General features: G+C 38.1%; 1 protein-coding gene and 1 pseudogene across 3 annotated transcripts in view; both read left to right on the forward strand.

The window, feature by feature from the left end:
• The window catches only part of Acer3 (alkaline ceramidase 3), a 158,541-nt gene extending 147,898 nt beyond the window's left edge, over window positions 1-10,643 (forward strand). For 2 of the 3 annotated variants that reach the window (XM_004632522.2, XM_023716727.1), the window contains exons 8-11: window positions 3,131-3,232; window positions 7,707-7,811; window positions 8,811-8,856; window positions 9,358-9,411. In XM_004632522.2, coding sequence (XP_004632579.1) covers window positions 3,131-3,232; window positions 7,707-7,811; window positions 8,811-8,856; window positions 9,358-9,411 — 307 coding nt within the window. Of the gene's footprint in view, window positions 1-3,130; window positions 3,233-7,706; window positions 7,812-8,810; window positions 8,857-9,357 lie in introns of all 3 variants that reach the window. The other variant, XM_004632523.2, reaches the window with a different exon arrangement.
• On the forward strand, window positions 3,577-4,378 carry LOC101563647 (annotated as a pseudogene).
• Window positions 10,644-11,222: the final 579 nt, after the last annotated feature.

An 11,222-nucleotide genomic window follows, 5' to 3' on the forward strand; every position in this document is an offset into this window, starting at 1 on the left:
AAGAATGGTTGCTGCTAAATCAAAAACCATACACACTTGTAATCCCATCACTCAAGTGGCTGAGGCATGAGGATTTCTGTAAATTCAAGGCCAGTTTGAACTACATAGTAAGATTTTTAAGAAGTGTTCCCTCAAAAATACTAAGTAGGGCTGGGGAGATGGCGTAGTGGAATAAGCGCTTCCCTGGCAAGCACAGAGGCCTGAGTTCAATCCCTGGTTAAGCAAAAAAAAAAAAATTAAAGTCACTAAATGGTCAAGAACAATAGAAAATAAAAAATTTTTTAAAAGTAATTTTTTTTATGACTTTATTTATTTATTTAGTGTGTGTGTGGCCAGTTCAGCCCACCAGGGGGCGGGGCTGGCTGGCATGTGGTGCTGGGGATTGAACCGCGGTCTCTGCTTTTGCTTAGCTTAGCTTGTTCTAAGGAGGTGCTTTAGACCACTGAGCCATCTCACCAGCCCCAGAAAATAAAAATTGATAAATTGAACTTCTTCAGAATTACCAGCTTCAGCCAGGCCCAAAGGCAAGCCCTTGGTAGTCCCAACTAACCAGACAACTGAGAAAGAAGAGTGGCTTGAATGCAAAGAAGGCAGGACTTCATCTCAAAACAATAAAAGCAATGCAAAATTTTGTTCTTCAAGACACTGTTCAGAAATTAAGGGCAAGTCACAGGCATAGAGAAAAATATCTGCAAAATGTGCACCCAACAAAGGATTTACATCTAGAATATATAAAGAACTTTTACAACTCAGTAAAGCACTATATCAAAAAAAGACATATGGATAGCAAATAAGTACATGAAAACCTGTTCAGTAATAGGGAAATGCATATTAAATAGAGTGAAACAACAGTGGTATATATACCTGTAATCCCAGCCCTCAGGAGGCTGAGGCAGAAAGATCATTGCAAGATTGAGACTAGCATGGGCTACAAAGTGAGATCAAGGCCAGTCTGAACTGCACAGCAAAACCCTGTCTCAGGAAAAAAAAAAAAGTAAGATACTACTATAGTGGTAGAATACCACTGCTAGAACAACCAAAGTGAAAAGAAATGACACAAGTGTTAATGAAGATGTGGAACAACTGAAACATTCATGAGTGGCTGATGGAGAACAAAATTGGTGCCAGTGCTTAGAAAAACATGTAGGAGGGCTGGGGCTCTTCCCTGTAACATACAAAGCAATGGATACATCTTGGGGTTTCATCTCTGGGGCCACAAAAAAGGGGAAACTGGCATTATATTAAAAAGTCAGATATTCATGTGCCATACATTCCAGCCACTCCTATTTACCCAAGAGAAATTAAAGCGTATTTCTATACAAGGTCTTAATTATGAATGTTCATAGCTTCTTTATTTGTAAATGGTTAAAAACTAAAAAATTCCACCAGCATTTGTTTTTTGTTTGCTTTGTTTTTGAGGCAGGGTTTTGCTATGTAGCCAGGTTCCTTGAACTCACTGTAGCCAGGGTAACCTCGAACTCACAGCACTCCTCCTGCCTTAGCCTCCCAAGTGCTGAGGCTTCAGGCATATGCTACCATGCTTGGTTCCACCAGCATCTGGACAAATAAACAAATTGTGCTACATCCAAACAATGCAGTGTTACTCAGCAATAAAATGGAATGAAAATTGGAACAACATGGATGAATCTTAAAACAGCAAGTGAAAGAAGCCATACAATAAAAGTCTTTAAATGGTATAGTTGCCTTTTAAAAATAATACAAACTCAGCTTAGAGGTGATAACCATCTTGATTATGAGGTAGTTTCATGTGTATGTACAGACTTATTCATCAGATGTATATTTTAAATATTCAGTATGCAGTTTACCTCATGGATGCTATAAAAAACAAATTGGCTATGGTTTTTGGTTTTTTATGTTTTGGGTTTTTTTATCCAGGAATTGAACTCTGGGTCTGTGCTTGGCAGGCAGGCACTGTGTTGCTGAGCTATGTCCCCAACCCCTACTATTACTATTTTGACTAACTCACCATGCTTCAGTTTCTCCAACAATGAAGTAAAAAAGAATACCTGCCTCCAAGATTTGGTCAGGGGAAGATATATGTTTGAATACCTCATCCAAATAGTATTTCATATTCTATCCTTATAAGGCCATATTTTTCTGCAAACCATTTGTTATGGTTTGTGTCTAGTTGTCCCCCCAAAGCCTCATGCAGTCATGGGGTGAGGACTTCTAGAATTTGTGTTAACTCATGATCCACTGGGATTATGTGTGATCCAAGGCTGGGATTATGGGTCTTAATACTGCTGGGATTATCCATAGGTGGGTAAATACTGGGAAGTACCCATAGGTGTGAGTACTTCCCCTACCCTGGGGCAGGTAATTTGCATTACAATATAGGGTGGGAAGAGAAGCCAGCTGCTTGAGCTGCTGCTACCCCTCCCTTGCTCTCTTGCTCTTTGCCGCCGCCATGCTATGTGCTGCTCTGCGTTGGACCCAGTTGAGTATGGACTGAAACCTCCAGTAACTGTGAGCTAAATAAACCTTTCCTTCCTTCATTGTGAGTGTCGGGTATTTGTCCTAGCAACGAGAGAAGAGTAACTAAGACACCATTTATAACCAGTTATGTATCTATTTACTTGCTTACCTCCCCCAGCTATAAGTTCACTGATTGAGAGACATGGTCTTACTGTTACTGTCTTACAGCCTTAGAACAGTGCATGGTACATAGTAAACACTTAATACGTATTATTACGTGACTTAATCAACCATTCCCCTATCTCTTCTATTGCATGGACCAGTTCTTGGGTGCTTATGGATTAACTTCCAGGAATACTTAGTGAAGTTTTTGTGACTCATTCTTTTTCAGTACCTTTAAATAGCTAAAAATATTTGGCAGATACACAGACTTGGGAGGTTGAGGAGGAGTATCACTTGAGCCAGGAGTGCAAGGCCAGACTGGGCCAATATAGGAAGACCCTGTTTCTGTAAAGTGTGTGTGTGTGTGTGTGTGTGTGTGTGTGTGTGTAGACACATGTACATTACAGAATTTAATGGATTTTTCTTTTAATGCTAGTAGAAACCTTTCCTTCTTGTAAAAGTGATGGCTTCGAATTCAGATCATGATTAAAGCTTGGAAAGTTTTCATCTTGCCTCTCTTTTTTCCACACAGGGTTTATCCATGGCTCAGAGGACTAGGTTATACATCCTTGGGTATATTTTTATTGGGATTTTTATTATGGAACATAGATAACATCTTTTGTGATTCTCTGAGGTAAGATATATTTTTATTTCTTGAGAAATATTCTTGTTCAATCCCTGGTTCTGCCAAAAAATAAAGAAAAAAAGGAGAAATATTCTTGGAAGCATTTATTACATAGAATTTCATAAACAGAAATATCAATGCCCTTGTATTGGTCAGGGTTTTACTTAGAGGAACAGATATAATATAAGGAACAGATATTAACACAAGATATACAATGTATAAGGAATTATAAGCCCCCACCAGCTAGAAGTGTGCGGGGGAGTCACCCACCCCAAATTGACACAGTGTATCGACCACTACAGCCCTAAAATGAATTTTTTGTAGTGCTGACATTTAAAAGGTATATATGAGATCCTGAGATGTGGTAAGCAGGCCTGGAATCTGTAAGTGCGCTTTCACCCAGCGTAGAGAGGGGCCCTATTAATATTTTTAAAATGACCATGCCAAACAAGACACCTCATGGTGCTGACCCTAAGCAGGAACTGGAACAGTAAGGGAAATTGGGTCACAAGCTGTTTGGTCACTCTCATCTTGCAAACCAGGATTTGGAGTGGATCAGTTACAAGATGACAATCTAGAAACTTACTGGCCATCAGATGGCTCCCACCCTCATTTAGTGAATATTCAGTTCAGAAGAAAAACAACAGTGAAGACATTGTGTATTTATGCCAACTACAAGTCTGATGAAAGCTACACAGCAAGCAAGATCTCAGTCAGAGTAGGAAACAGTTTTCATAATCTTCAAGAAATTCAGGCCGGGGAGATGGCTCAGTAGAGTAAGTGCCTCCCTGGCAAACGCAAGGGCCTGAGTTCAGTCTCTGGTTCCACCAAAAAAAAAAAAAAAGAAGAAGAAGAAAAAGAAAAAGAAATTCAGCAACTCAAATTGGTGGAACCAAGTGGCTGGATTCATGTTCCCTTAACTGATAATCATAAGCCAACTTGCACATTCATGATACAGATTGCTGTTCTAGCCAGTCACCAAAATGGAAGAGACACCCACATGAGACAGATTAAAATATACACACCAGTGGACAAGAGCTCTATTGGTAAATTTCTTAGGTGTACAACTATTGATTTTATGATGTATCATTCAATAAGGTGATTTAAGATGGAGTAAAAATGATTAAGCATGTTGTTTTAACATACATATTGATATAACCCCATGTATATCTCTTTATCAAAAAAGTTATTTTGCACTTTTATATATGTTTAAAAGCACTTTACTTAGATAAATAAGTCAGTTTTGGTTTAAAAAATGGTATGTATAACACAATAAAGTTAAATTCTAAAGTAACCTATTTTAATTACCTAAAAGTTTGAACCTGATAGTATTTTATTACCTCTAAAGGCTTTGGTCTTTTTTGTGTATGCATCATGAAATTGTACACGTCTCATTTTGACGGCTTCTTTCATACATGTTTAATCTGCTTTATAGAGTAAATAAAGGGGGGCTTGTGGGTTAGCTCAGTTGTTTAAAGCACCTGCTTGGGCAAACTCAGTCAGGCACAGGGGACTGTGGTTCGATCTACAGCTCTATATGCTGCACCAGATCCACCCTTAAGGCAGCCTGAGCCAGCCAAAAAAAAAAAGAATCCTTGAGTGAATAAAAATGATTTGTAAAAATAATGATTTGTTGGGCTGGGGATATATATAGCTCAGTAGAATAAGCGCTTACCTGGCAAGCACAAAGGCCTGAATTCAGTCAATCCCCAATTCTGCCCAAAAAATAAATAAATAAATAAATAAATAAATAAATAAATAATGACTTGTAACAAGCATATAAAATACATGTATATAAATTTTCATTTTGGCATGGTTAATGTTCTTTTCTAAGAAAGATTAGTATTCCTTTTACTGTCTTGTCAACAATTTTATATTGAAAAGTTTTAATCTTAAACTTAGGGCCCTGAATTTTTGTCAATAACATACTATCTTTCTGGCCTCAACTTTCCTAAAAATGAGTATATGAAGTAGATTAAATTAAGGGTCATTCCAACTCAAGGGCCTGTGACCTACAAATTCTGCATGAATGTGGAGGACAGAGGGATGTACTGAACAGCGCCACAAGATGGTGCTGAATCAGCAAAATTCAGACTGGGGCAGTCTATATCAGTGACCCAGTCAGGGGCAGAGTGGAGAATGAAACAGGACACATGGATAAGAACATAAGAGAATATTAACTAAACGCAATGCGTTAGCCTTTTTTGAATCCTGATTCAAATAAGCTAACTATAAATAAAAATAAAAATGGCAATATAGTGGACCTGGCCCTAGCTCAGTTCTTTAAGTGACTGCTTCCACAAAGCTGTCACCCTCCGGTTGCACTAGTTCGATTCCCACAATACTCCAACCAGCCAAAAGTGCCCTCAAGGCATTCGAGGAGCAAGAAAAAAAAAAAAAAAAAACCCTTATTCCTTGGGGGCTGGTGAGATGGCTCAGTGGTCTAAAGCACTTACTTAGAACAAGCTTGGCAAAGCACAGGGACCGCGGTTCAATCCCCCAGCACCACATGCCAGCCAGCCCCGCCCCCTGGTGGGCTGAGCTAGCCACACACACACACACACACACACACACATAAATAAATAAATAAAATTTTTTTAAAAAATGGCAATATAGTAAATACTGATATTAAGGGATTATTATTTAGCTTATGTGTGAAATGGTATTGTAGTTATATGTTCATATTTTAAAGAAGAGCTCTTTATAGAGAAGTTGTTATTTTTTAGAGATACATGCTGAAATATTTAGAGACAAAATGATACACTATCTGGAACTTAAAGTAGTATGGGAGGGGGAAGTAGATAAAGGTTTAGATGACACAGAGTTCACCGTAAATTGATAATAATTGACATTGGGTAATAGTTTATGATTTTTGTCTGCTTTTACACATATGTGAAATTCTCCATAGTAACACATTAAGTAAACATAGTTTTTTTTAGAACCGGGATTGAACTCAGGCCCTTGTGATTGCCAGGGGAGTACTTATTCCACTGAGCCATCTCCACGGCCCAAGACTTTTAAGGGTAGACAAATAATGCACCTTACTTAGAAAACTAAGATCCGGAGCTAGTGAGATAGCTCAGCAGTCTAAAGAGCCTGCTTAGACAAGCTTAGGCAAATGCCCAGGGACTGCGGTTCAATCCCTGGCACCATGTGCCACACCACCCCCACCCCCAGGGTGGGCTGAGCCGGCCACAAAAAAGTAAAAGAAAACTAAGATCTAAGTGTGTGGTGCTAAATCAGGAATAACCAGTAAAACCCATAATAGAGCTTTAATACTGCTGAGTAGATTATCATGCCCTGGGTGAGAACCACTAGCGTACAGTTCAGGCTTTTAGAGATGTAAGTGTCCCAAAAATTTGTGAGGGTATCTAGAAAAATAATTTGACATATCACATTGGTTTTTTGTTTGTTTGTTTGTTTGTTTTTGTGGTGCCGGGGCTTTAACTCAGGACCCTGTGCTTGCCAGGCAAGCACTTATTCTACTGAGCTATCTCCCAAGCCCCCTCACATTGGTTTTTGTCCTCTAAGAAATGTTAAGGTAATACAAACACTTAATCCGAATCTTTCTCTGAGACCTAGCTGTGCCACTAACTAGCTTGTTTAGCTCAATTAACTCTGAATTTTAAATTTCTAATCTGTTAAGCAAAGCTAATAATAGCGTTCTCAAAGAATTATTGACTATGAGATGAAATAATAGATATTAAAGATTTTTATTTATTTTTAAGATAGGGTCTCACAGGTGGCCTTAAACTCACTATGTAGCTCAGGCTGGCCTGAACTTGAAGCGATCCTCATGCTTCAACCTCACCACACCAAACAGATACCAAAGGATTTTATAGACTATATGGTCCTATACTAAGGTGATACAAAAAGCATGTATCGTTTCTCAAGTGGATAGCTAACTAGATATGTATATCCTGAAGTGGATTTTAGAAAATACCTGTTTCATAAAGTGATAATAAGTATTACCAAAAACATAAATTTCATGGATTAGTAATTTACCTGAAAAAAATGAAGATAAACTTCATGGCAGGACTTTTCAAAGCCTATTACTGCACATTAAAAATCTTTTTAAAGGGAAAGTTAACTTTATAATGTTTCCTACATTAATTTGAAGTTATTTGTAGTGAAAGTTCCTACTAAAAATTATATTTCTCACAATATACTGTGAAAAACAACACAGCAGCGCTGGGGAGATGGCTCAGTGGAATAAACACTTCCCTGGCAAGCGCCAGGGCCTGAGTTCAATCCCCGGATAAAAAAAAAAAAAAAAAAAAAAACAGATGGAAGGAAATTAAATAATTGACATATTTAAGAATGGTATTTCACGGGCTGGGGAGACGGTTCTGTGAATAGCGCTTCCCTGGCAAGCGCAAGGGCCTGAGTTCAATCACTATCACTGGAAAAAAAAAAAAAAAAAGAATGGTATTTCAAAATACTCTAACATTGTCAGCATTTAACATGGTTATTCCCCCCGTAGGAACTTTCGAAAGAAGATGCCACCTATCCTAGGTGTTACCACACAGTTTCATGCATGGTGGCATATTTTAACTGGCCTTGGTTCTTATCTTCACATCCTTTTCAGGTATGAAATATTTAAATCTGCTACTGGAGGTGTTTGACTTTTTTCTCCTGTGAATAGGATGGTTTAAGTATACAATGTTAGAGACAGAATCAGGAATTTATGTTCCAGTTTTGCCTCTGACACTGGATGATATTAAGAAGTCCCTTTTGTTTGGATTTAATTTTTATTTATTTATTTTTATTTTGTATTCTTATATTTGCAGTGCATAATGATTATGTTCATTGTAGGGAGTTGGCAATGCATATAACACATCTTAATTCTCTTTTATTTCCCCTTCCCTTTCCTTTTTCATATGCCCCAATCTCTTGCTCCCCTTGCCATTTGCAAAATATTTCCTAGTATCTGTCTTTTATTTTGCTTTTTAAATTATTTATACTTTGGATTTCTCATAAAAAGAAACCATGTCAGGGGCCGGGGAGATGGCTCAGTAGGATAAGTGCTTGACTGGCAAACACAAGGATCTGAGTTCAATCCCCGGTTCCGCCAAAAAAAAAAAAAAAAAAAAACCATGTAATATTTAAGATTTTTTTTCTAGTACCAGGGTTCGAATTCAGGACCTTGTGCTTGCCAAGCAGGCATTTATGCCCCTGAGCTCTATCCCAGCCCAGTGTTTAAATTTCTGTGTCTCGTTTATTTCACTTAGCATTATTGTCTCAAGATGCACTTATTTTCCTACAAATGACTCAGGTGTATCCTTTTATGGCAGAGTAGTATACCATCATGCTCAGTTTTCTCATCCTCACGTAAGATATGAGCCAGTAGTGTGATATGAATCGTACCAAACATTAATGGGATGGCCACTACTAAATTATAAACTTCCTAAGGTCATTGCCCTGCCTTCCTTAGCATCTTCCCAAGTGTTTTGCAGAGAAGAAACTCCAAAAAATAGTTACTAAATGAGTAAAAGACAAACCAGTGTCAAAGGCATTGTGGTTAAATGTGTCAGTTTGCAGGAATTAAAACAGCCTAAAGAACGTTCCCTTTCCCCTTCTCTTTCAGCTTATATACAAGAACATTGTACCTGAGATACAGGCCAAAAGTGAAAGTAAGTCCATTTCCTAGGGGAGTCTGTGGAGCAGTGGGGTGTGTATTAGCAGGGAAAGGTGTTGGAAGGATGGGATGGATGTATAAGAAAGGGGTTATGAAGTAAACGCAGGCTTTGGACAAGGAGACGCGAATCTTATGTCTTCCATTTATGACTGTGATGTCAGACAAGTCTCTTCTTTAAGTCTGAGTTCCTTAAATAATAAAATAGAGTTGGTAATGCTACATTGTATAGTTGTTTTTTTGGTTTTTTTGTATAGTTGTTTAAAAATGAGAGATTAAATGTCCATTTCCATGCTTGACACATTTATAGACATGGACACCAAAATGAAAATGGTGTCCAAGATCTGGTGCAAGTCTAGAAGGAATTTGCTGTGGCCAGGCGTCATAACACCAGGAAAGTTACTGGCAAACTAATCATGAACTCTGGTCACAGCGATTCCTTCAGGGATAAGAACATAGAGCAGTTTTCTCTCATTTTGTCCTAACTTGTTTTTCACAGTTTTTCTTTGGAATCTGGCCAGTGATCATGTTTGAGCCTCTGAGAAAGCACTGATAATTATTCCATGAAGACAACAAAAAATACCTACATATGCCTAGCAGGATAATAAGAAATCTCTGAAGATCTACATATTCAAATACACCGTGACCATTGCAACAGAGGAGTGACTTTCCAACTAGTACGGCCAGCCACACAGAGAATAAGGAATTGATCCTGGTTGGTGTTTTGCTCCTGGCTTTATCTTATTTGTCCTCATTCTCATCCTATGGTCTTCATAAAGAAACAGATGTGTATTTCTGTTCTAGAGCACTAAGGAAACTGGGCTCTTCTTAGAAGGTTAACAATTTGTGCAGGTCATAAGAAATTAACTTTTTCTCTTTTGTGTTAAGGTTTGCATGTAAATTATATTTTTTCTAATATTTTATTAAATAAGGAAAAGAGGACTGGCAAAGCCCAATGTCCATATGGTCCCCTGTCAGCCAGCATTTAGCTGTGTCAGCCTTGATTTATATTGTTGTCATGTTAACCTCATGGATGTTTTCCCAAGATTTAAAAAAAAAAAAACATTTAAATAGTTCTTGCACTGCCTGACTCAATGCTAGACAGAGATCATAAACAAGCTCAGACCTACCACTGGGTTCTAGACTGGTCATTTCCCAGAATCTGCTATGGGCTCTGGGGTATGAGACAAAATGAAGCAAATAAGAACAATGGATCTAGTGTGCTTCAAGAAGCTCTACCAGGACAACTAGAAAATGCTACATCTTCAGCCAGTTAAAGGCAGTTGCTCTGTCTCCTTTGGCACTGTTTTTAAAGTTAAGCAAACATAATTGGTGGCCTAGCCTATTCATATTCTGTCCTTCTAGCCTAACTTATCAGGAAATATCATAAAACTAAGATTTTTTTTACATTATGCAGTATTTTCCAGTTTTCAGAAAGGCTGTGCTTATGCCCAAAGAAGTATGTCAAATTAACTGAAGTAAAATGGTGAGGATCCTAGTTACATACAACTTATTAAAATATCTGCTCATCATTTTTAATTTTTTATGTTTTTATTTTCTTGTGTTGGGAGTCAAACCGAGGGCTTTGCACATGTAACTCTTCTATCGAGCTATACCTCCAGCTCCAGCTTCTTCGATTGTTAAGGGAAATAAATACAAGCATTGAGAACAGCTCTAACTTTTAACTTGCAAAACAGCCAAAAAGTAGAGTGCTAAGAAATAGCAGTAAAATCTTATTGTAAGGCAGCTAGTTCTAATTTGAGTGTATAACAATGTCAATTATTTTTCAAAAAAAAAAAAAGAGAGAAAGAAAAGGATGGGGCTGGTGAGATGGCTCAGTGGTCTAAAGCACCTACTTAGAACAAGCTTAGCTAAGCACAGGGACCGTGGTTCAATCCCCCAGCACCACATGCCAGCCAGCCCCGCCCCCTGGTGGGCTGAGCTGGCCACACACACACACACACACACACACAAATTTAAAAAAAAAAAGAATAACTTGAAAGAAAAGGAGCTGATATAATAACTCCCTGTTCCACAAAGTTTGTAAAGTGAATTATTTCATAAGTCCAAAAAAGTAAGTCACACATATACGGTGCAAAACATAAAAAAAAACCAAACACACACAAAAATACAGCAAGTCTTCAACTATTCTCTACTACTATACACTGTCATACTGTACAGTAAGCACCCAGCAGCACAACTGTGAAAATGCCCAATAGAAACCTGAGCTACTTCTGTAATTTGTTTTCTGGGTGTGGTGGTGCACACCTGTAATCCCAGCTACTTGGAACGCTGAGGCAAGAGGTTTCTGAGTTCAAAGGCAACCTGGGTATTTAGTAAGACACTCAAAAAATTAAAAGGGGG

This window comes from Octodon degus, unplaced genomic scaffold (genome assembly GCF_000260255.1).
Source record: "Octodon degus isolate 3935 unplaced genomic scaffold, OctDeg1.0 scaffold00049, whole genome shotgun sequence".
Taxonomy (NCBI): Eukaryota; Metazoa; Chordata; class Mammalia; order Rodentia; family Octodontidae; genus Octodon; species Octodon degus.